The sequence below is a fragment of the Bos javanicus genome, chromosome 5, assembly GCF_032452875.1.
Source record: "Bos javanicus breed banteng chromosome 5, ARS-OSU_banteng_1.0, whole genome shotgun sequence".
Classification (NCBI taxonomy): Eukaryota; Metazoa; Chordata; class Mammalia; order Artiodactyla; family Bovidae; genus Bos; species Bos javanicus.
Genome location: NC_083872.1, coordinates 15,329,429 through 15,356,967, shown reverse-complemented (window position 1 = coordinate 15,356,967; position 27,539 = coordinate 15,329,429). Strand labels below are relative to the sequence as shown.

At 35.7% G+C, this 27,539-nt stretch overlaps 1 protein-coding gene across 5 annotated transcripts in view; it reads right to left on the bottom strand.

Annotated features, from left to right (window-relative positions):
• LRRIQ1 (leucine rich repeats and IQ motif containing 1) overlaps positions 1-27,539 on the bottom strand; it is a 223,193-nt gene that overhangs the window by 28,793 nt on the left and 166,861 nt on the right. For all 5 annotated transcript variants that reach the window (XM_061415659.1, XM_061415661.1, XM_061415660.1 and 2 more), the window contains one exon: positions 1,819-1,951. In XM_061415659.1, the coding sequence (XP_061271643.1) occupies positions 1,819-1,951 (133 nt within the window). The remainder of the gene's footprint in view (positions 1-1,818; positions 1,952-27,539) is intronic.

The following is a 27,539-nucleotide window of genomic DNA, read 5'->3' as shown; positions in this document are numbered from 1 at the left end:
GATATAACAACCCAGGTTTTGAAGTGTTTTAATTTCACTTTTTTCCATATTATTAAAGATATATGGATAGAATTGACTACATATGAAGGTTTTTTCACTTGTATATATTATAAAAAAAGGTTTAATTTTTATACATTATAACATTCTGCTATATTAAGTGTTAGACCTCATAACTGTTTTCTTTGTTACTCATTTAAATAATTAATACCCACAACCCCTGGAAATATTTCCAAAGTGTCATCTATATTTAGATTCATATTGGTTTATATATTTGAAAATGCTTAAGTAGTACTTTTAAAAATTGTTTTGTGGATATACATAGCTACAGTGAAAGTCGTAAAACTTTATACAACTGTATAATATGAGAAACTAAATACTCAGTATTCTGTAATAACCTATAAAGGAAAAGGGTTTCCCAGGTGGTTCAGTAGGTAAAGAATCTGCCTTCAATGCAGGAGACTCAAGAGACCTGGGTTTGATCCCTGGGTTGGGAAGGTGCCCTGGGTGAGGGCATGGCAAACCACGCCAGTATTCTTGCCTGGAGAATCCCATGGACAGAGGAGCCTGGCAGGCTATGGTCCATGGGGTTACAAAAGAGCCAGACATGACTGAAGCGATTGAGCACATAAGTGAAAAGAATGTGAAAAAGAATATATATGTGTTCTACTCCTGAAGCTAACATGGCATTGTAAATCAACTGTACTGTAATTAAACAAAAAATATTCAAAAATATTATCTCCAGACTTTTATTTTTTTTTAAATTTTGGTTTAGTAGTTATGTACATAAATGTTTTATGTTATGTATTGTTTGGACTGAATCTTGTTCCCTCAAAATTTATATGTTCAAATCTTGTTTTCTCAAAATTTATACATTCAAATCCTAATCTTTAATACCTCAGAAAATTACTATATGAAGACAAGGCCTTGAAAGAGACAAAGTAAAACGAGTTCAAAGAGGTGGGCCCTAATCCAATATAACGGTGTCCTTGTTCAAAGAGGAGATTAGAACACAGGTAACGCAGGTGGAAGGATGGTCACGCGAGGAGCCAGTGAGACGGAGCATCTGCAAGCCAAGGAGACAGACCTCCAAAGAAACCAAACTTGCTGACTCCTTGATCTTGGACTTTCAGCTTCCAACACTGTGAGAAAATAGATCTCTGCACTTTAAGCCGTGCAATCTAGTATTTTGTTATGGTAGCCCTAGAAAACTAATACATACATTAATATAACAAAAATTAATTGATTACTTAATAGGTTCAAGGCACCTTTCTTTGCTGCTAAGGGACATCAACATTTGATAACCTCAATTTGAGAACTCACCTCTATCTTGTGAGAAAGAGAGATATCTCACTATAAAGAGGAGGAAACTAAAATATTGAGACATCACTGAGAATCAGTTACATGACTGGTAAAGTGGCAGGACTGGGGTTGAGTTTAATTTTAACTGCTAAACATAAATGATAATAAAAATAACAAAAAATAAAATACTGCAATCACCAATACAGATGATATTTATAAACAGTTAATAGATACCATGCATTTTACTTTATAAAGTAGAACCATTTGTGGGTTCATCATCACCATCAATCAATTGTGCTGATTTTTAAGCATTGCAGAAACTAAGCTCTTGAATATTTTACAGTGAAAAAACATAGTGATCAAATCTATTCTATATAAGAGACCATTTATAGTCTGGTAATGTCGTATATTGGCCTTCGGCTATATAAAGTCATGTTTGTTTTAGCATAATTAACATAGGTTTCACTTTTCAATATATGTTTGCAATACAAAAATCTGATTTAAGGGAGAAGACCTCACCATTTCATATTTCTGGAACCAGTCGTTTCAAGAACCCCAACCTGTGTATGAAGCCATTGGTACATATATTCTTTACTCCTTTCTAATTTTTCATTTGCAGTGGTATCCTTATACATAAATTCTTCTTCCTTATCTAGGGAAAAATACGAAAATATTATTTGTTTTTTAAAGAAATCAAATTTTGGCCAAGCAGCTTAGTCTAGGCTAACAATTTTATCACAAGGAAGAGAAAAACAAGACAGGTCAGGGGAGCTAAATCATCTGTAAGAAAAATACTGTCAGTCACTTATAGACTAAGTACTTTTCCTGTTTGAGTTTCAAACCCACTTATTTTGAAAAGCAGAGTTGTTTTAATGAAACCAACATCCTATAGGGCTTGTTTTTTAGTGTTTTAGTTAGAAAATAGAAATAATTATTTTTGGTAGACAGAATTTAAAATCTAATTGTTCTCATACAATCTTATCCATATGAAGAATTTATAATTTATATTGAGGATACTCAAAATAGACTTGTAATTTTGTATAAAACAAAACTTGGTTTATATAAGCTAGTACAATATGTAAGTTAGGAAAATCATTTATATTAGGTTTAGGAAACCTGTGCTAATGCCATAGCAATGATTTCAAAGATGGAGAGGGGAAAGGGTAACAAAGAAGATGAGTATGGAAACTATGCAAAAGGAGAAATTACGCCAGGTGAGAATACAAGGTAACAAATATAAAGGAAAATAAAATAGTTTAAAAAAAGAAAAAGAAAAATCCAACCCTTATAGCTACACCTAAATATAGTATATGCATTTATATTATTCAAAAAAAATAAATCTGCAGACATTGCTGCCACATGAATGCCACACACTTGAGTTACAATGAAGACCTGTTGTTCTAGAACACTTCTCCATGGACTTGATTTTTTAGATGGCTTCTTTTTTGGTGCCATCACCATGTTTAGGGACATTTTAGCTTTGTAGGGTTCACTGACAGTACACCAGAGAGGGGGTACCTACTGAAACTAACTCATGGTAATTAAACTCACAAGAAATCTACAATTTTTATATAAAACATCAGTTTTTAATTTGAACTATTCTTTCAACTGGCTTCACCTAGCTTAAAACTCAACATTCAGAAAACTAAGATCATGGCATCCAGTCCCATCACTTCATGGCAAATAGATGGGGAAAAAGTGGAAACAGTGACAGATTTTATTTTCTTAGGCTCCAAAAGCACTGCAGATGGTGACTGCAGCCATAAAATTAAAGGATGCTGACTCCTTGAAAGGAAAGCTATGACAAAGCTAGACAGCATATTAAAAAGCAGAGACATCACTTTGCTGACAAAAGTCTGTATTTAAAACTATGTTTTTTTCCAGTAGTCATGTATGGATGTGAACACTGGACCATAAAGAAGGCTGAGCACCAAAAAATTGATGCTTTCAAATTGTGGTGCTGGAGAAGACTCTTGAGAGTCCCTTGACAGCAAGGAGATCAAATGAATCAAACCTAAAGGAAATCAACCCTGAATATTCATTGGAAGGACTGATGGTGAAGCTCCAATACGTTGGCCATCTGATACGAAGAGCCGACTCATTGGAAAAGACTCCTGATTCTGGGAGAGATTGAGGGCAGGAGGGCAAGGGGATGAGAGAGGATGAGATGGTTGGATGGTACACTGACTCAGTGAACATGAGTCTGACTAAACTTTGAGAGATAGCCATGGACAGAGAAGCCTGGTGTGCAGCAGTCCATGGGGTTGCAAAGAGTCAGGCACGTCTTAGCAGATGAACAATTCTTTCACTGTAGATCTTCAAACATAGAAAGTAATCTTTTATTTGCAGGTTGTTTGGAGGACAAATGAGACATGCTGTGAAGCTTATTTTGAATGCTAGGTGCATGGGCAGAGACACATTCACACATGGATACACACTCAGCATCTATTGTTTTGATTATGTTAAGATGATACATTCATCATGTCTTTTTTTTTCCCCTTAAAATTTGCTGTGGTACTAGTGAAATGACTAATTTTCAGTCCAAAGAGATACTAGGTCCAGTTCTCAGAAAAGCTACAAGTCAAGATGTTTATTTCTCTAAATTACATTACTTAACTTCCTGTTAACTTCTCATGACATCTTACATTTCTAAAATGGTCATATCCCTTGTTTTCTGCGTGCATGCTAAGTTCCTTCAGTCGTGTCTGACTCTTTGTGACCTTATGGACTACAGCCAGGCTCCTTTGTCCATGGTCTAACCCAGGCGAGCATACTGGAGTGGATTGCCATTTCCTTCTCCAGGGGATCTTACCGACCCAGGGATCAAACCCATGTATCTGTTGGCAGATTGTTTATCACTAGCACCACCTGGTCTTCCTGAATTTAAGCCAAACCCTCCATAGTTGCAGAGCTTCCCCGACAGCTCAGTTGGTAAAGAATCCTCCTACAAAGCAGGAGGCCCTGATTCAATTCCTTGGCCAGGAAGATTTACTGGAGAAGGGAAGGCTACCCACTCCAGTATTCTTGGGCTTCCCTTGTGGCTCAGCTGGTAAAGAATCCATCTACAACGTGGAGACCTGGGATCAATCCCTGGCTTGGGAAGATCCCATGGAGAAGGGAACGGCTACCCACTCCAGTATTCTGGCCTAGAGAATTCCATTGACTATACAGTCCATGGGGTCACAAAGAGTCTGACACGACTGTGTGACTTTCATTTTCACTTTCTCCATAGTTGCTGTACTGAAGGAATAATTACTCTGCATTCAAGGACTGACCACTGAATTCATGAGCAGACAGCATTTTAATAAATGGCTTTCTTTATATAGAAACTAAAAAAGAGACTCAAACAAAGGGAAGATTTGGGCTTGCCACCCCAGTTACTGCATTAAGCACTAAGTTTCTTTTCCAGCAGAGTCCCAGGGTTTTATCTGCCTTTCTTGGTTGATCAGACCAAATGGTGAACCCATGAGTGCAATGACAGAAGGGAATGACAGAGAGGAATCAGTGACCCTGATAATTAACTGAACCTACAATTGGAACTTTACCTACTCTTGATATGTAGCAAGTGTACTTTTAGCTAAAAATAATCTTTGTGTCTTTCTGCTTTCGAAAATAGAGACATATACTTGCAATAGCCCCCTTTTAAAGTGCTTATTCTGAAAAGTTTTCCTCAATTCTACAGTAACACTCCATAAACCATAAGTGGTTTTACATTAGACTCAGTCCAGTTTCTCAATAATCATCCCCGAATAAAGATTAGAGATTTCACTGTAAGAGTCCAACTCATATTAATTCTTTTAACCTGAAGGCATGGATTGGTAGATTGGCATGAATTCAGTGTAAAAAGAGAACTAGCATAGTGGTGACATTGGCTAGATAGATCCAAGCATACTGCCATTCCAAGGCTGCAGGAAATGATTCTGGCAAATGACTTTTGCAATAGCATTTCAGGATTACCCCTGCCACTGAGGAGAAAGTAGGATTTACTTATTGAAGCTTGCTTTTAGCATTTTGTTTAGGAAGAATAATGGTGCCAGGTTTACTTACAGACCTTTGTCATTTTCTAGTTCAGTTCAGTTGCTCAGTTGTGTCTGACTCTTGACGACCCCATGGACTGCAGCATGCCAGGCTTTCCTGTCCATCACCAACTCCCGGAGCTTGCTCAAACTTGTGTCCATCAAGTCAGTGATGCCATCCAACCCTCATCCTCTGTCGTCCCCTTCTCCTCCAGCCTTCAATATTTCCGAGCATCAGTGTCTTTTCAAATGAGTCACTTTGAGTTGAAGTATTGAAGTTTCAGCTTCAGCATCAGTCCCTTTCAATGAGTATTTAGGACTGATTTCCTCTAGGATGGACTGGTTGGATCTCTTTGCAGTCCAAGGGACTCTCAAGAGAATTTTCTCCAACCCCTCAGTTCAAAAGCATCAATTCTTCGGCACTCAGCTTCCTTTATAGTCCAACTCTCACATCCATACATGACTACTGGAAAAACCATAGCTTTGACTGGATGGACCTTTGTTGGCAAAGTAATGTCTCTGCTTTTTAATATGCTGTCTAGGTTGGCCATAGCTTTTCTTCCAAGGAGCAAGTGTCTTTTAATTTCATGGCTGCAGTCACCATCTGCAGTGATTTTGGAGCCCCCTCAAAATAAAGTGTCACTATTTCCACTGTTTCCCCATCTATTTCCCATGAAGTGATGGGACCGGATGCCATGATCTTAGTTTTCTGAATGTTGAGTTTTAAGCCAACTTTTTCACTCTCCTCTTTCACTTTCATCAAGAGGCTCTTTAGTTCTTTGCTTTCTGCCATAAGGGTGGTGTCATCTGCATATCTCAGGTTATTAATATTTCTCCAGGCAATCTTGATTCCAGCTTGTGCTTCATCCAGCCTGGCATTTCTCATGATGTACTCTGTATATAAGTTAAATAAGCAGGGTGACAATATACAGCCTTGATGTATTTCTTTTCTGATTTGGAACCAGTCTGTTGCTCCATATCCTGTTCTAACTGTTGCTTCTTGTCCTGCATACAGGTTTCTCAGGAGGCAGGTCAGGTGGTCTGGTATTCCATCTCTTTAAGAATTTTCCACAGTTTGCTGTGATCCATAACAAACTATGACTATGTTTGCATAGTCAGTAAAGCAGAAGTAGACGTTTTTCTGGAATTTTTCTTGTTAGACTTCCCAATAAATCCTTTTGATTTTAGAAGAAACACCTTTATGCCTGCAAAATGCAATCTACTACCTACCTACTGTTTTTTCCTACTTTTCTAGGTCTTCATTAATTTCTTGTACCATCATCCTAAGACAAAAGTTCTCTTTTTGACCCATGCTCTCCCCTAGTTACTACAGTCTATATATGCTGTTTTTACTCCAGGACACACATTCTATTAATTTTATTTAAATAAATTGTTAAACTCTTTTACTATATAAATAACACATTTTCACAATAGTTAACCTTACAAATACTGAAAAGTAAAAAGTCAAAGAAATGAGAATCTACAAAAAGCCCACTATTCAAAGATAACCACTGAATAACACTTCTAAGGCATTTCTTTGTAGTTCTTTTTCCCATAGATTTGTTTTATCGCATTTTTCCATTAGTACTATGACAAATGAATTCTATGTAATGGAAATCTAAACCTGAAAATGCTTTTAGGGGTTATACCCTATGATGTACCAACTTGTTACATGAAGGTTTTTAATTATTCTATTTAATCCATTTTAAGGTGGAATTAGATAACATGTCTGAATTTCTGAATATTTTGAGGAACATGGTATAATCTATATCGTCAAATAGTTTACAAAACCTTTACCAATTTACCACAAGTTATATGAGGTTAATCATTTCACTAAGTCCCTAGTCAGCATTGGGATATTAAGTATTTTAAAACTGTTGATACTTTGAGAAAAATATTGTCTAATACAGTCTTAATTTATATATTTCTACTGCTAGCAAAATTTAAAGTGGTTCCATATGATTTCTTATCAATAATATATAAAGTGTAAAGTATCTTTCTTATTCTTCCCAATTATCTGCTGGATTCTAGTATTTCCATTTTTGCTTTCAACTGACCATTCAAAATTCTTTATCTGTTACCACTGGTGCAAATATTTTCTCCTGCCCATTGTTTGATTTTAATTTCTACTCTATTTTCAAAAGGGGCAAATTTTTCTCTAGGCATACAAATTTATCTATTTGCTAAATATCTTCTAAACTATAAACCTTTTTCTTCTCATAATTTATAGGTTATATCTTCCAGTTTGTTAAATATGATACCTAAGATTTCAGGGACAAATTCTACACTCTTCTAATATTTTGTCTTTTACACTAAAATATATTGGTTAACAAAATTCCATTACGAGAACTCTCTCTCAGTCTACTTTGTCTTCCCTTTTCATTCCCTCCTTAATTTACTGCAATCCAATTCTGTCAAATTGAAATTATCCTTACAATGAGGACCTTAAACCACCTTATCTACCAAGCACATTTATTCCTTATCTTCATTGGCCTCTCTGCTGAATTCAATTACACAGAACATTTTCTTTGTCTTAAAACTCTCTTCTCTGTGAGACTTTGAAACATCAGACTTCAAGTGCTTCCTTTCTGGCTCCTTTACATACACTCCTTCAGGTGCTGATGCTTGTCAGTCTATAGAGTTTAGGAGCACCCTACGCTCACCACCTCATTCCACGCCTAACGTTGTGCTGGCCTTTGATGACAGTCAACTGGATAACTAGATGGTATGGTGGCGGTTTAGTTGCTCAGTCGTGTCCGACTCTTGTGACCCCATGGACTGTAGCCTGCCAAGCTCCTCTGTCCATGATATTCTCCAGGCAAGAATACTGGAGTGGGTTGCCATTTCCTTCTCCAGAGGATATTCCTGACCCAAGGATCGAACCCAGGTCTCCTGCATTGGAGGCAGATTCTTCATTAACTGAGCTACAAGGGAAGCCAGATAACTAGATACAGAGTGTTTATTGCCTCATGGGGGTGGCAGCTTAGAGGACTGGATATCACCAACATCTACTTTGTTCCTGCTCTCAGATCCAGCTGAACTTCAGAATCACAGTGTGTTGTCATCATCCTCCTAGTAAGTCTGCTTTTTCTCCTGACTCCCCAAGTCATTCAGACCAGATATTCTGGAGTTGTCCTTGGCTGCTCACTCCTTATGTAATGACATCTAATCCAGAATTAGGTCTAGTCTCCCTACCAGTTATCTCACTGATACCTGGCCCCTTCTTCTCATCTCCATTGCTCCATTTTGAACAGGAGTGAGAGTCTCTGTTGACTGACATGTGTGCTTCAGCTCACTGCAATATGGCTTCCTCCCTGTACCGTTTCACTAAAACTGTTCACACCGAGATCATTAACACTGCTAGATCTTTGGGACGTTTTGAAGTTCTTACTGACTCCTCTAATATTATACATCGTCCACTTCTTCCTTCTCAAAAGGCTTATTTCCTCTGACTCGTGCTTAGTTACACTTGTCCTGTTTTTCTCTGTCCTACTGTCTAAACCTCAGTTTCCTTCAAGGGTTCCTCTTCCTTTGGCATCTCTTCCAATCTCGGGATTCTTCTCTGGCGTAACATCCTAGCCCCATCTTATTCTTTGGTTATAAGCTTCCTGTCAGAAGATAGTCCTTCAAGTTCTTCTATCATAGCTTTCTGAAATGTATTTATCCAAAGCCTCTCTACTGGGTATCCTACAGACAATTTAAACAGACTACGTAAAAAGCTAAACTTAAGCTTTATCCCACCTTTTCCAAGTTCCTATAATTTTACCATCATCGTCAGTGTAAAACTCAGAAACCTGAGTGCTGTACTGAACCAGTATTCTTCCTCGCACTTTAACTGCAGATTTTACCTCCTAAATTCTTTTCATTCTGTCAAATCTCTGGTATTTGCATTGTCACCATTTTAATTTGGCCCACTATCATCTCTTCTCAGTTACTGTAACAGCGTTCTCACTGGTCTTTTTGCTTTTGACTTTGTTCCCACTTATATATCTCCAACTGCAAACGGTCTTTCTAAAGAATCCATTTAATTTGCACTTTCATAGGTTGAATTCTGGGTTCTCCACTGTGTCTGGGCAATGTTCAAAACATTTTGCATGGCATACAGGCTTTCCTTATCCCTTCAGACACATCTATTAAGTTCCTCCCTCAACCACCCAGATGTATTATAATTACTCAAAATGATCTCGTTGGCCTATAGACATTGTGTTTGGGATTATATACTTCACCAGTGGTGTTCTTACTTCAGGTCTTACTTTGGAATTTACATTCTTCAGAGTAAGCTCCTGATCTTCTAAACACGTCATTCCTTATTCAAACTAGGTTAGAGATGTTCTCCATGGATAATACAGAGACCTTAGGATAGCATTTATTACATCACAATTTAGTCTTCTATTCATGTGTCAGTTTTATGTACTAGAATATACATTTTATAAGTGATACATAGTAGGATGATGTTCAGTAAATATTGGTAAGATTAAGGAATGATTGTCATAGTTGATTAATGTTCTCTGAGAAATGAAATTTAGATTTTTAGCATGCAGACAAACCTGTGTATTCTGGAGAATAACACATATCTAAATGTGAGTAACTTTATATTATAATAGAAACTTTAGCTCTGAAAGTTGGAATTAGATTGGGATAAAACTGAAAATCAAAGGTAGCAAATTAAAAACAATGTGTGTGTGTATGTATATATATATATATATATAAATGGCTACTTTATAAAATGTTGACAATGTATACAATCCTAGAGAAAAGCAGTTCAGCTTAAAAAAGTTCTCCAAAAGAAATTAGTCATTTTTAAATTAATGAAAATATTTTTTTCTTCATGAAAAGCAAGACAAGTGTTCATTAAACTCATAGGCCTCAAATTAATCAGTTTCCTAAATTTTCAACATAGCATAGTATCCTATACAGAGGAAAATTAGGATTCAATTATCATTTGGGGCACACAAAAAGAAGCTAATGATTTATATTTTTAATACCTATGGCAACTTTCCCATGACTATTTTCTTTTCTTTTAATAGCCTTTCTCAGTAATATAATAATAAAATACTATTGGTTTCATGGATGGAGATGAGTTCATCTCTTTACCAAAAGCTTTTGGAGGACTTGGTGGCATGCTGAGCAAAATGTTTCATATGAAAGAAATATTTTTGGTAACTTTGATAAATGGTTTATTCTATGTATCTTATGCTAGGAATAGTAAAAAATATGATTTACATTATAAAGTATAAGTGGTCTGCATGTGTTTGTTAAGAGCAATTATTGCATCATACCTCACAAATAAAGGACAAATAAAATTGGAGTTTGGCATAAACAGAATTTTAAATTCATTAACATCTGTATAAATACTTGTTGATAGGCTGTTTATGGCTTCTTCCTTAACCAATCCAATCTGTTGTTGGAAAGTTGACAGCACTGGCAGGAAACCAATAACTCTCTAAGAGCCATTTGTGATGACAAGCAACATTTCTATTCTTTAAAAATATATTTAAATATATATGTAATTGATCACTAAGGAAAAATGACTGTATGAACAAAGAGGAGGACTGTTAGTCCGAGAGCTTAAAAACAGAAATCTTGGGAACAGAGCCAAACTATAGTAAGGGTCAAAGGCTAATTGCAGCACTAATCACTGCTTTATATATTTCACTATATTTTATGGCAGAGAAGGCAAAAACGTACCAGGATAAAAAATACTTGCTAGTTTCTGACATTTGAATTACTTTTCAAAATTCATCTGTTTGGGGGTGTTGAATTTATAAAAGCAAAGAAAAATCAGAGTTACTAAATTATACAGTTTAAAATACGTGGATTTTGCAAGATAAAATTTTAATACTATGGAACTGCTAGCATTAAGTAAATCCCTCTAGAATAACAGAATCACTCTTCTACAAAGTGGATATAGTTGTGCTTATTAAACAGTTATGCGTTCTGTACTCAATTTATAGGATATGTTTTCCTATTTGTATTGTTCCATTGAGCTGTACCTTCTCATTAATGTCTTTATAGTAGAGTCCCTAATTACATGAAGAGTGGTTCTTTGGTTTCTTCTGTGAGAGCCACATAACTCAAGAAAAGAGCAGGTTTGTTAACATATAATGTGTCTCCATGTTCGCTGTTAACCAGAGCTGAGGCTAGGATAAGGCAAGTGAGGCAAATGAGACACTTGCCTTAGGTACAAAATCTAAGGGAGTGCCGAAAAATCAGTAATCAAGATAAATAATATTTTAAAAGCAAAATTAGCACAAAAACCCATGATGAGCAAAATATCACAATTTTAAATGCCAGAATCTGTTAACAGTGCTGTGCCAAGCTCTACTGGAGCCTGAGGTGAAAGGGTAAATCAGTAGTGCTGATCCTTCTCTGCCACAGTATTGGCAGATGTACCCATTTCTAAGTAATACTAATAAAAGTGTCAACAGGATATTGTTTTTAGACCTACCCCACAGCCATTGTCTAAGATTGCTTTCTACTGTTTCTTATGAATCAGGCACACCACTGATTTTTCCACTAGATGAGGCCCTGGGTCTACCATATATAAGAAAATAATTACAAAGTAATCCAGTTCATAAAGCAAAGCTACATATTACCCATCTTTCCATCTACCTAGCAACTGATTTGCACATAGTCAGCTGACCTTTCACTTACTGTGTGTCATTTTGGGCAAATTATTTATGCTGTCTCTGCCTCAGTGTTCTCCTCTTAAAATGGATATAATAACAATATAAAATAAGAAAATATATATAAGGTCACACATTTAGTATGGATTTAATAACTTTAGCCATTTTTCTTTAAATGAAATCAGCTCTGTTATGCATAGCTTTGATGTTCTCTCAACTGTCACAAGCTAAGACTTACCTACCCTGCAGGTGGGACTATCCATACAAGTTTCTAAATCCATGCTAAGATCAAGGTTCCAGGGGATGGCTGTCAGAAGGGAAGATTCCAGGATTAATCACAGAACTAGACTGAACAATTTTCTGGGACAGTCCAGGAAGTCCCTCTTTCCATAACTCTAAGCCTGCAACAAGTATTTTTAAAATGTATTTTATGTCATAATAAATGAGGATCTTAGTGTGTCTTTAATGCAGAAGAATTAATTTCCAAAAGATAAAGAAGGGTACACTGTCCTAATTGATTTGAAGTTATTTCAAATAACTTCAGCAATTGCTCAGTAATAACCATGAAGGAGGTTCCATTGACATGATTCTCTCCTGTTTCACTCTCTCAATTTAATTATCCTTGGAAAATATCCCTCTATTCAACCTAGACTCCCTCAGGGAGTGTTAATATAGTAGGTCATCCAAACCAGGGCCCACCCAATAGAATAATGATGAAACTGATGATGTAAGTAGGTTGGCTTTCAAAATAACATGGTTATAATGGCTACATAAATATTACTGCCTCCTTTTTTTGTTGTTATTTTTTTTTTTGATATAGTTTAGACTTCAGTTCCCTGCTATATCTAAAAGTTCCTACTCTTTGGTAAAAAGACTTCTCTAATTTATGTATATTGATTAATTGAGGGCCAAGTAGATGGTTAATTTTCTTTGTAATCATTGTTTTTGAATAGCTATAAAACAGAAGTGCTCTAATGCATATGTCCTTTCCATCATAGGGGACTGGAATACAAAAGTAGGAAGTCAAGAGATAACTGGAATAACAGGCAAATTTGGCCTTGGAGAACAAAATGAAGCAAGGCACAGGCCAACAGAGTTTTGCCAAGAGAGCACACTGCCAAGAGGGGTCATAGCAAACACCCTCTTCCAACAACACAAGAGGTGACTCTACACATGGACATCACCAGATGGTCAGTACTGAAATCAGATTGATTATATTCTTTGCAGGCAAAGATGGAGAAGCTGTATGCAGTGAGCAAAAGCAAGACCTGGAGCAGACTGTGGATCAGATCGCTAGCTCCTTATTGCAAAATTTAGGCTCAAATTGAAGAAAGTAGGGAAAACCACTAGGGCATTCAAGTATGATCTAAATCAAATCCCTTATGATACATTGGAGGTGATGAATAGATTCAAGGGACTAGATCTGGTAGACAGAGTGCCTGAAGAACTATTGACATAAGTTCATAACATTGTATAGGAGGTGATGACCAAAACCATCACCAAGAAAAAAAAATGCAAGAAGGTGAAGTGGTTGACTGAGGAGGACTTACAAATAGCTGAAAAAAGAAGAGAAGTGAAAGGCAAAAGAGAAAGGCAAAGATATGAATGTAGACTTCCAGAGAATAGCAAGGAGAGAAAAGAAAGCCTTCTTAAGTGACCAATGCAAAGAAACAGAGGAAAACAATAGAATGGGAAAGACTAGAAATCTCTTTAAGAAAATTGGAGATACCAACGGAACATTTCATACAAAGTTAGGCACAATAAAGGTCAAAAATGGCAGACCTAACAGAAGCAGAAGAGATTAAGAAAAGGTGGTAAGAATACACATAGTAACTGAACAAAAAAGCTCTTAATGACCCAATTAACCACGATGATGCGATCATTCATCTAGAGCCAGACATCCTGGAGTGTGAAGTCAAGTAGGCCTTAGAAAGCATTACTATTAACAAAGCTAGTAGAGGTGATGGAATTCCAGCTGAGCTATTTCAAATTTTAAAAGATGATGCTGTGAAAGTGCTGCACTCATTATACCAGCAAATTTGGAAAACTCAGCAGTTGCCACAGGACTGGAAAATGTCATTTTTCATTCCAATCTCAAAGAAAGGCAATACCAAGGAATGTTCAAATTACTGTACAACTGTACTCATTTCACATGCCAGCAAGATTATGCTCAAAATCCTTCAACATCAGCTTCCACAGTAGGTGAGCTGAAAACTTCCAGATGTACAAGCTGGATTTAGAAAAGACAGAAACCAGAGATCAAATTGCCAACATTCGCTGGATTATAGAAAAAGCAAGGGAATTCCAAAGAACATCTACCTCTGCTTTATTGACTATGCTAAAGCCTCTTACAACAAACTGTGGAAAATTCTTAAAGAGATGGGAATACCAGACCACCTTACCTGCCTCCTGAGAAACCTGTATGCAGGACAAGCAACAGTTAGAACCAGACATGGAATAATGAACCGGTTCAAAATTGGGAAAGGAGTATGTCAAGGCTGTATATTGTCACTCTGCATATTTAACTTATATAGAGAGAGCACATCATGAGAAATGCAGGGCTGGATGAATCATAAGCTGGAATCAAGACTGCCAGGAGAAATATCAACAACCTCAGATATGCAGAGGATACCACTTTAACAGCAGAAAGTGAAGAAGAACTAAAGAGTCTTTTGATGAAGGTGAAAGAGGAGAGTGAAAAAGCTGACTTAAAACTCAACATTTGAAAAAACGAATATCATGACATCTGGTCCTATCAATTCCTGGCAAATAGATTGGAAAACAATGGAAACAGTGACAGAGTTTATTTTCTTGGGCTCCAAAATCACTGCAGATGGTGACTGTAGCTGTGAAATTAACACACGCTTGCTCCTTGGAAGAAAGCCATGACAAACCTAGACAGTGTGTTAAAAAGCAGAGAAATCCCTTTGCCAACAGTGGTCCATATAGTTAGAGCTACGGTTTTTACAGTAGTCATGTACGGATTAAGAGTTGGACCATAAAGAAAGCTGAGCACCAAAGAATGGATGCCTTCAAACTGTGGTGTTGGAGAAGACTCTTGAGAGTCCCTTGGACTGCAAAATCAAACCAGTCAATCCTAAAGGAAATCAGTCCTGAATATTCATTGGAAGGACTGATGCTAAAGCCGAAGCTCAAATAGTTTGGCCAGCTGATGTGAAGAGCTGACTAACTGGAAAAGACTCTCTTGGTGGGAAAAATTGAGGGCAGAAGGAAAGGGTGGCAACAGAGGATGAGATGGTTGCATGGCATCACTGACTCAATGGACATGAGTTTGAGCAAACTCCGGGAGATAGTGATGAACAGAGAAGCCTGGTGTGCTGCAGTTCATGGGGTGGCAAATTGTCAGACACAGCTTAGTGATTGAACAACAGTAATACATTCCTATATGGTTTTCATTGATTATTTAATCATTTTATGCATCTGATGATTTCAGTATTTGCCGAACTTAAGAATAAAGATATGCTTCTGTTAGAGGTAGCGATAACATCATATGAAATACTGAATATGTATTAAAAAGTATTGCTTGCATTATAAAAAAAAACTATAAGTAAAAATAACTGTCTTTCCCAATTTGATTGACAACATATAAAAGATTAATAAACCTGGACTCAGACTTACTGTTTTCCATTAGTAATAACTTAAGCAAGTATCCCATTGCCTGCTGAAGATTTAAGAATTTTCTAAATGGATACTCATTAATGAAAGATTTATTGTTCTTTTATTATATTATCCTAGAAAGACAGAACGTATTTTATGTAGTAGAATTGCATTTGTAAATGAATCACGGCCTCCATTCATGAAAAGCTTTGCTGATGTACTCCTGGCATAGTGGAGATTGAAGTCAAGATAGAGATTACAGGTCTTCCCTATAAAATTAACTTTTAGCTTTAAACCATTTATACACTTAGCGATCTGTGGAGCTTCATAAGTTTGTGTATCTTCCTTGGTGCTTTCGGTGCTCTGGATCTAGGCCATTCTAGTAGGTGTGTAGTCTTATCCCAGTGTTGTTTTAATTTTTTCTTCTCCGTTTTTAAAATCAGGTTGGTTGGTTTCTTATTGTTGAGTTTTAAAAGTTTTTGGTATATTTTGGATTACTGTCAGATATCTTTTGCAAATACTTTCTCCCAGTCTGTGACTTGCCTTCTCATACTTTTGATAGTGTCTTCTATACAGCAGAAGTTTTTCATTATTTATTTCCTGGATCATGCATTCGATGTTATATCTATATGTTTGCCACCAAATTCAAGGTCACCTAGATTTTCTAATATGTTATCTCCTAGGAGATTTTAGTTTTGCATTTATGTCTATGATCCATTTTGAGTTAATTTCTGTGAAAGTTTAAGGTCTGTGTTTAGATTCCTACTCTTTATATTTTTTCTTTTATTTTTTGCATGTGGAAGTTTAGTTGTTCTGTCACCAACAGTTGGCACAGACTTTTTTCTCCATTGTATTCTTTGTTTCTTTATCAAAGACCAGTTCACTATATTTGTGTGTCTATTTTTTACTTGTGTTTTCTGTTTCATTGATCTATTTGTATATTCTTTTGCCAATACCACACTGTCATTGTTAATGTAACTTTATAATAAGTCTTGAAGTTAGGTAACATCAATGCTTCAAAAAGTATTTTAAAATGAAAGTCTGAGCTGCTAAAAAAAAAAAAAAAAGGTAGAGAAATCCTCAGAAGTGAGAAATGATGACAAAACACAAATATAAGAATGAATGAGTCTAGAGGTCTGCTGCACAACATAATAAACTATAGTTAAAAATATTGCACTGAATACTGAAAACTTTCTAAAGAAGTAAATTTCTCGGGTGCTCCCACTACACACATACAAAATAGTAACTATATGAGGATACAATAGTTATCTTGGTTTTGTACACATTTGTCTCTATAAATGTATACCAAATCAACAGATTGTATACTTTATATATCCATGTGAGGACATGTGCTAAGTCACTTCAGTCATGTCTGACTCTTTGTTACCCCGTGGAATGTAGCCGACTAGGCTCCTCTGTCCATGGGATTCTCCAGGCAAGAATAAATGAGTGGGTTGCTGTGCCCCCCTTCAGGGGATCAAACTTGTGTCTCTTATGTCTCCTGCATTGGCAGGCGGGTTCTTTACCACTAGCACCACATGGGAAGCCCCTTAAATATATATATATATGTATATATATATATATATACACATATATATATAATTTTTATTAAAATGAAATTAAAATTAAATGCTAAAAAATTAGAAAAAATACAAAAAGAAAATTTGTAAGTGTAGCAAGTGACTGCATAGGAGTTATCTCTCCATGCTAAAGGGGGAAAGAATGCTTTAGTAACTGGCTGAAGCAGTCAAAAATCTTTCTGAGTTGGGTTAAACTCATACCTCTAAGAATTTCCCATTAATTTAGATCTAAAGAACACAAACTAATTATAACAAAAGTCATTAAACACCTTGGAAATAGTGAGAATCAGAAAAAACAAACCATAGAATCAGTCCATTGCATCATGAAGGCAGTAGGTTATCAGATATAGGATAAAAAAAAATCTTCAATTTGATAAAATACACAAAATATTATGTGTCCATATACATAAAATAGTTCAGAAAAGGCATTAAAGCAATAAGAGGTGAGTAAAAATAGGAAGCTCTGAAAAACCTGGTAGCAATTCTAGAAATGAAATATGATTGATAAAATCACAACTATAATTGACATCACAAACTTCACAGATGGAGTTAACATAAAATTAGATTGACTGAAAAAAAGTTAGTGAACCTGGTTTACTGTCATTAAGCATTATTTATAAAATTAGCTATTAAATTCCAAAGCCAACACACACTATTTTTGATTGTTACCTAGTGTGATAAATCTGAGATTTACTCAGAATTCACATGATCCAAAGTACTGGCATTTTCTGTAGAGACTTAAGAAATTCTTTTGTCTTCTGGCTCTATAACTCAAAATAATATATTAGTGGGCATTCTTAACCGCTATGAACATGGAAAGCACTCAACTGTGGTCTCAGACAACTCTAAACCCATCAGTTGCCTTAGCAATATAGTGGATAGGGCACAAGAATCGACTTGGCAGAAGGGTCTTGATTGTCATTAACTAGCTGTTGCATCCTCAGAAAATCACTTTTCTGAATTTCAGTTTTCTTCCTTAAAAAATGATGTGTGTTTCCTTTTTGTTATGAAATGCATTTTCATTTGTGAATTTATCTCAATGTAGTTAGAGTAAAATCATAAAGACTAATTCCCTATCCTTAGGCTAGTAAAAAATACGATACAGAGTTCTAGTAAATCTCTGTACTAAGAAATCTATATCTAAGATCTATTCTTAATATTATGCAGTAGCTGCCTAAGGAGAAAAGAGGACAGAATGTAATTTGTTGGGCAACCAGAGTACTCCCTAAGGACTTCCTGTATCTCATTGTGTCTTCACAATATCCTGGGAAGAAAACTATAATTATCTACCCCCCTCACTTTTCCTGGAGAATAAAACTAAAGTTTTGAGCTTATGTAAGAGTCATATAAATTTAAACCTACATTTGGCTGACTCCAAAGCCCGCAGTGTTTCCACTTCATCAAGAAGCCATATTTTCCCATGAAATTTCCCTTAATGTCAGATTTCTGAATATGGAAATAAGTGACATTTAAAATGGTCTTAATATACCAGCTGTAATAAATAACACAGAATTTCTTTTTCTCTTGTGGATAGCTTTTGGAAAATAAGGAATAATTTTGAAATAAAATTTTCCATATTTTGTCTCTGAGGAATTTGTCAATTTCTTCTAAACCTATTCAAATGTTAAATTATGGGGATAAAAAAGAACAATGGACATTCTAGCCATAGGAAATGAGTTGGCCAAAAAACACAGTAATCTATAATGCTCTACTTTTCCTATCGTAAATGCTTTATGAAGAATAGTTTTTTCACACACTTGAAGAATAAATAAATTTGTGACTATCTAAAGGATAGTTTTCGTCTACGCTCTCTGAAAAACTAATTTTTAGCTTCATGTGTTTCTGTGCTACAAAAGAATTATAAAACAACATATTTTGACCTAAAGGTACTAGAACTTATTGATGACTCCTTTTTTTGTCTTCTCCTTTTAAACTTAAATGTGAATAGTTTAGCTTAGTGTTTGAATTTGTTTTTCAATTAATAAAACCATTTGGTAAAGAGAAAACTTTTACAAGTTGAACACACAAAATCATAGTAACAGGACATAATATTTGGTTAGATTGACCACATCTCTAGGGCGGCTTTAGTCTGAATTCTAGTAGAAGGAAAGGAGAAGTAAAGCATTGGTTTCACATTTAAAACTGACCAGGTGGTACTGTTGTGAGACAGTTCTCCACTTCTGAACATCCCTGAAGTGTGGCACTAACTAACTAGCCTTTTGTTCCTGACTATTTGAAGCTGAAGTTCCAATGCTTTGGTCACCTGATGTGAAGAGCCAACTTACTGAAAAAGACTCTGAGCTGGAAAAGATTGAGGGCAAGAGCAGAACAGGGTGGCAGAGGATGATATGGTTAGATAGCATCACTGACTCAAAGGGCATGAATTTGGGAGATAGTGGAGGGCAGAGAAGCCTGGCTTGCTGCAGTCTGTGAGATCACAGACTCGGACATGACTTAGCGACAGAACAACCACAACAATATTTTTTCAAAAACATTTGTATACCCAACAGCCTTAGAAGATAGTGCAGTGTCTCCTTTGAAGCAAAGGGTAGGTTTTCTGGGTGTCCAGTATAAGATAATGTCTTCTCATCAGTACAAAAGGAAAGTTAATTTGCAAATCATTTTAAAGTATTTGAACTTCCTAAACTTTCTCAGCTGTGACCTAAACCTAAACTGAGTTTCTCAGTTGTGACCTAAACCTACCTTGAGCTCAGTATCCACCTGGACTCCTTCATTTTAGTCCCATGGAAATTTAGGGGCAAAGGGAACCAACACAAATAGGCTAGTGCTCAGGCTGCGTGTTGTGAATAATAAAGTCCTTTGTCCCTGACCTAGGAATCTTTTATCTTCTGCCAGCATTCACAAAATGATGTCAGGCTAACTTTCTGCTTGAAAGTAGGATCAAACCTCAAACTCTCAGAGTTGCTGACATAGAGAAATTTTAATTTCACAACCAAAAAGGAATTACCAATAATGGGTATATATAACTATATAATGAATCATTGCGGCTTTATGAAATGTTGCTTAAGCTTGTGTGTACTTTTATCCTATTCTTTTGATTGACTCTTTTAGTGGGAATGCAGTTAGTAATCACAAGTGTACAATTATTGCTTTTTAGCTTTACGGGAGTTTTAAGGAATACTTAACTTACAATATTCTAGAACTAATAATGTGTCAAGTTTGCCTGGCTGTGGCTATGATTTTAAGACAACTGTTATGTGAATTAGCACAAACAAACCTTATGCCAAGAAACATTTTCTAAAGCAGAGAGAGAAACAAAAAAAGTCTTGAAATCATGGAGACCTTGGCTCAAATATCAAAATTGCCATTTCAAAGGTTTGTATCCATCAGAAACAAGAAATGGTAGTAATTGTTTTTATTTACAGTACTCAAAGGATTTCATAATTTAGCTTCACAGATTGGCAAGAAATGCATCATTCCCATTTTATAACTGATAAAACTGAAATTTTAAAGAGGTAACGACCAAATTTTCTGCTTTTTAATTCAATTCTTGCCTTACCACACTAAGCTATACTAAATTTGTATCATTCAGAAATGATAGGCAATGTTTTAGCAAGGTATTTTCCAATATAGTAAAATACATTGAAAGCCAACTCTGGTTACTATTCTTTTCCATATATTGAAAATCTTTCATTTGTATCAGATCCCTTGACTTTAGGAAAGATACTTATAGTGAGTACCTAGAAGGAAAAGAAAAGGTAAAATTGGTGAAACAAAGTACAGAAATACTTCTGGGCAAAAAAAGAGCTATTGAGTTCTATATTTTTACAAGAAAATTTCAAATGAAAGATCCGTGTTGCAAGAAGAAAAAATTCATAAATATGAAGTATGTTGGTAAAATCAAACATAAATTGACAGTATAAATAATAGCACAATAACATCTTTAAAATTAAATTATGTCACAAGTAAAATAGAGAAATATTAATATAAAATTTAGAATTGAGCTGAGGTAAGTTAAAATGTCCTATGATTTTTATATTGCCTAGAAAGACAAAAAGATGATGTTAACTTCATGTGTTAAGATTTCCAGAGTAAAAACTAAGAGGAATATATACAGATAATATTATTTCCACATTAGTAAAAATAAGACAATAGAAATAAAAGAAGGACTTAATCCAAAATGAAACAAAGAAAATAAAGAAAACAAATACAGGGTATTCAGGCTAATAGAAAGCAGAAGATAAAATACTCCTTCAAATATATCAGTAATTACATTACACATAAATATTTAAATAACTCAGTTAGCATATAACAATTGTTTCTCAATTAAAACAAAACAAAATCCAAGAGCCAAACTTATATTACAAAGGTGCAATATAAGTGAAAGTGAAAGGATATCACAAAAAAAAACTAACCAAAAGAAAGCTGGTGTTGTCATAGTAACATAGACAAAATAGACTTTCGGGCAAAAACAAACAAACAAAAACCCCCTAAATTTGCTAAATATTTGCTGTGCTCAGGTGCTCAGTTGTGTCCGACTCTTAAACATCATTAAACATTAGTGTGGTTTCAAAATGATAAAAAGTTCATTTGATCAAGAAGATAAAATACTTTTAGTTTTAAGAGTATAATATAACCTCAAAAATAATATACAGTGTCTTCTCAGACCACAATGGAAATATATTAGAAATCAATACTGGAAAGATAACTGGAAAGTCCCCAAATACATGGAGATTAAACAACACTGCTAATCATACATAGGTCAAAGAAATAATCTCAAGAGAAATTAAAAAATACTTTGAGCTAAATGAATCCCTGAACTAAATGAAAATAAAATGAAAACTTATCAAATTTTTAAAATGCAGGAAAAGCAGTACTTATAGGGAAATTCACAGTAATGAATGCATTTATTAGGAAAGCATGCTAAGTTACTTCAGTCGTGTTTGACTCTTTTCAACCCTACAGACTGTAGCCTGCCAGGCTCCTCTGTCCATGGGATTCTCCAGGCAAGAATACTGGAGTGGGTTGCCGTGCCCTTCTCCAGATATTAGGAAAGAATAAAGATCTAAAATCAGTAATTTAAGTTTCTACTTTAGGAAATGAGAAAAAATGAGAAAATTAAATTCAAAGTAAACAGAAGAAAAGAAATAGTAAGAATTAGAGAAGAAGTCAAAGTTGAAAACAAGGAATTAATGGAGAATAGCACTGAAACCAAAAGCTAGTCCTTTGAAAAAGTCAATAAAATCAATAATAGCTAGGAAATTTAAGAAAACAAAGAAACAAAGAACACAAATTACCAATGTCAGAAATAAAAGAGTGGACATCACTACAAATCCCATGGACATTAAAAGAATAATAAAAATATGCCATGAACAACTCTATTCCACAAATTTGATAGCCTGGAAGAAATGGACCCATTTCTGAAAGACACAAATTACCATATAGCTCACATAAGAATAAATAAACCGTCTGAATAGGCCTATTTCTATATGAAAAAAATTAATCAATACAGACTGAATCATCATCTATATAGAAAATCTAAAATGATTTTTAGATTAATATAATATATATATATATTATATATTAATATAATATTTTTAGATTAATATAATCACTTTAGCTTCATTTAGAAGCTAGCAAGTTTGCAGGATCTAAGGTAATATATAGAAGTCAATCACTTTCCCATACACCAGCAACAAATAAGTAGAATTTGAAGTTGAAAACCAGTACTGCTTATGTTGATATCCTCAAAATTAAAGGTTTTAGGGATAAATTTAACAAGATATATACAAGATCTAGATGAGGAAAAACTATAGAACTCTTATGAAATAAAGAACTAAATAAATGGATAAATATTCCATATTCAGGGATTTGAAGATTCAACACTGGCAAGATTTCAGTTTTTCCTCACTTGATCTATAGATTCAACAAAATCCCAGCAAGTGATTTGGTGGATGTTGGCAAACTGACTCTAACGCTTACGTGGAGAGGCAAAAGATGTAGAATAGACAACACGATACTGGAGAAGAACAAAGCTGACTGACACTACTTCTAGAGTTGCTGTAATCTATAAACAAAGACAGTGTGGTGGTGGCAAACGAATAGACAAAGAGATCAATGAAACAGAGTAAGCAGTCTGGAAATAGACCCGCAAAAATACGGTCAACTGATTTTGACAAAGGAGAAAAGGCAATATACAATGGAGCGGAGACAGGTTTTCCCACAAATGGTGATAGAACAAGTGGACATCCACATACAAAAAATTAATCTAGACACAGACACTACACCATTCACAGACATTAACTCAAAATGGATTACAAACCTAAATGTAGAATGCAAAACTCTAAAGCTCCTAGATGATAACACAGAAGAAAACCTGTATGACCTAGGATATGGCTAAGACTTTTTAGATCCAACACTAGAGGCAGCATCCACATACAAAAAAATTAATCTAGACACAGACACTACACCATTCACAAACATTAACTCAAAATGGATTACAAACCTAAATGTAGAATGCAAAACTCTAAAGCTCCTAGATGATAACACAGAAGAAAACCTGTATGACCTAGGATATGGCTAAGACTTTTTAGATCCAACACTAGAGGCAGAATGTATGAAAGAAATAATTGATAAGTTGGAATTCAATAAAATTAAAAGTTTCTGTTCTGCTAAAGATAATGTCAACAGAAAAGAGACCGGGAGAAAATATTTGTAAAACATTTATCCGACAAAGGACTGCTATTCAAAACATACAGAGGACTCTTAAATCTCAATAGGAAGAAAATAACCTGATTAAAAAATGAGCCAAAGACCTTAACACATACTTCACCAAAGAAAATATACAGATGGCACATAAGCATATCAAAAGATGCTTCACATCCTATGTCATCAAGGAAATGCAAATTATAACAACAGAGAAATACCACTACACACCTATCAGAATGCCCAAGGTCCAGAACTGTCAACGTGAGATGCTGATGAGGATGCAAGACAACAAAACTCTCATTGTTTGTGGAAGTGCAAAATGGTATAGTCACTCTGGAAGAGAGTTCAGTTTCTTACAAAATGAACTAGAGTCTTACCAAATAATCCAATCATATGCTTTGGTATTTACCCAAATGCGTTGCAAATTCATGTCCACACAAAAACTTATACAGGAAGTTTATAGCAGCATTATTTATAAATGCAAAATTTTGAAAGCAACCAAGATATTCTTCAGTAGGTGAATGGATAAATTGTGGCACATCCAGACAACAGAATATTATTTGGTGAAACAAATGGAAAAATAACAAAAAAAGAAATCAGCTATCAAGCCATAAAAAGGTATGAAGGAATTTTCAATGCACGTTACTAAGTGAAAGCAGCTAATCTGATCAGATTACCTACTACATGATTCCAACTATGTGACTTTTTGGAAAAGACAAAATTATTGATACAGTTTAAAAAAAAATCAGTGTTTGCTAGGGCTTAAAGCAAAGGGAGGGATGAGGATGTGGAGAACAAAGGATTTTTAGAGCAGTGAAATTATTCTGCATAATACCATAATGATGTTTATGTGCCATTAAACATTCTCCCAAACCTATATAATGTACAGCACCAAGAATGAACCCTGGCCAACTATGGACTTTGGGTGATGATGTGTCAATGTGGCCACTGATTATCATAAACATACCACTCTGGTGGAGGACATTTATAGTGGGGGAGGCTGTGTGTGTGTGAGGTGTATGGGAATCTTCTGTACTTTCTGCTCAATTTTGCCATAAATTTGCCATAAACTACTTTAAAATATTTATTTAAAATACTTAAAACGTTTTTAAATTAGTATCTTAGTTGCCTGTGTGTTCAGTCATGTCCAACTCTTTGCAACCCTATGGCCCACCAGACTTCTCTGTTCGTGGAATTTTCCAGGCAAGAATAATGGAAGGGGTTGCCAACTCCTACTCCAGGGGATCTTCCCAAACTAGGGATCATATCCATGTCTTCTGCATCTCCTGCTTTGGCAGGTGGATTATTTACCACTGAGTCACCTGGGAAGTCCCATCTTAGGTGAGCTGTATATAAAGGTTTTAGTTCACCACACTGCCTGAAATAGAAATCTCTTAACAATTACCATGGAAGCAGAAGCTCAACAGCGCAAGACTAATAGATGATAAACTGTAGTGATAAAGTACATTTCTGATATAGCTGGAGGGATATTTGGAGGTAGAGATAAGATTTTAGCAGTAGAAACAGTTATAGTTTTCTACCGAGGACTTAACATGCTCAGCAGAGGTCACACTCTTCCAGTACATTATCTCACACTGGGGCTTCCCTGGTGGCTCAGATGGTAAAGAATCTGCCTGCAACACGGGAGACCCAGGTTCGATTCCTGGGTGGGGAAAATCCCCTGAGGAAGGGAATGGAAGCCCGCTTCAGTATTCTTGCCTAGAGAATTCCATGGACAGAGGAGTCTGGCAGGCTACAGTCCATGGGGTTGCAAAGAGTTGGACACAACTGAGCGACTAACACCATAACACACACATATCTCACATTACCCCAGAAGTCTCCAGCATTATTGCCATCTTAAAGATAAGAATGTTTCAGCCCAGAGAGGTTACATATAACAATACACAGTAAGTGGTACAGCTAGGAAATTTAAATTAATCTGAAGCTCCTACCAGAATATTTTTTAACTAATACAATCATAAAGTTTTTACATCCCCACCAGGGAAAGAAAGTCCGGGTCTCAATTTTATCTACCTTCATATGTAGAATGTGGGAGTCAGGAAGTATTTTAAATTTCTATCAAAAACTAATTTTTGATATAGTCACTATAGATATATTTTTTCCCTACATTTCATGGTGTCTTTCTGAAGCTAGATAGTGTTGGGTGCGCACACTTCTACATTTCTTAATTTGATATCAATACCCATATACTTTTGTTGCTCTGCTTTTCAATATGTCTCTTATTCAATTACTTGATATTTTGACTTTACTTATCTGTTTTTCCCTACATCAGTTACACTTGCCCTTCCATTTTTTTCTCAGTGCTCATATTATGGCAAGAATACAGACAACATCTTCAACAACAGTAAAAGAAGATGAAAACCAGTCTATAAAGGCAGCTCTTGGAGGGATCATGCCACTCATTGAGTAATGGCAGGGCTGGTGAGAGAGTGCTGATACTCAATGTCTTCTCTATATGGAATCTAGCCATTTGCTCTTCCATCTGTAGGCTCCATGCTTGCCATTTTGGACATGAGCTACTTCACTAAACAGAAAGCTTACCCTGGCTGAGGGAATGTCTTTGAAATAGTTATGTTTATCTTTTACTTGGATTTTGCTAATTTTAGCTTGATATTTCAAACCCACAAATTTCGGGCCTGTACTTGCTTGGGATTTGAGATTCTCCACCTTGTTCTGTCTTTACTAATTAAAGCATCAGTTCAGGATGAGGTTTGCAGAAATGGAAAGGTAATGTTGCCTTGCTGAGCCTTATTTCTTCACCTGTAAAATGAAGGGATCACAACAATTCTTTTGCCTTACTCTCTGAGTTAAATCACATTAAAAAATGGTTGTATACTAGTGGTAATAGAAGAACCTTTTTAAACTTTATGACGTGAGTGTTCATCAATCAGAGGGACCTGGCTTTGAACTGGGACAGAGTTCTGGAGGGCCTCGACTGTTTAGGAATCTTTTAGTGACTGAATATCAGCAACTTGGAAGGCGATTTCCAGGGGAGCAGCTAAAGCTGCCACAGTGCCTGGTATGGCAGTAGTGAGAAGACACTCCAGGAGTAGCTATTTAAGATAAGGATGTATTTCAGCACTTTAGCTGTTCCAGTCATTTTGAATATGCCAGTCTTGTATCAGCTCTATTTAAGTGCTTTCCGAAGTTTAGAGCATTATGCTATTTCATAGCATCTATGATGCTTTGATCTTGATCTTGCTGGAAAATGACCATTGGAGGTTTTCACATACTAGGTCGACTACCACCTGAGTGAGGGCTCTGTGTGCTAAGCTGCTTCAGTCTTGTCAGACTGTGCGACTCTATGGACTCTAGCCTCCCAGATTCCTCTGAATGTGGCATTCTCTGGGCAAGAATACTGGAGTGGCTTGCCATGTGTCCTCCTGGGGGTCTTCCTGACCCAGGGATCGGACTTGGGTCTTTTACATTTCCTGCACTGGCAGGTGGGTTACTTACCACTAGAGCCACCTGGGAAGGCTATCTTCTAAGCTTCTATCTATTACCAAAAGCATTCTGAGTTCAGAGAGGATAAAATGTAAAAAAAAAAAAAATGCATATCTTGGCATCAATAAAATAAGGTGAACAAATTATTACTATTTTTATTAGCTCACTGTATTCTACAATATGAAATGCAATTATCCCTAATGGTAAATCTTGGATCATTAAACTAGCCTACCCAGAACAAGAACACTACATGATATTTGATTGTT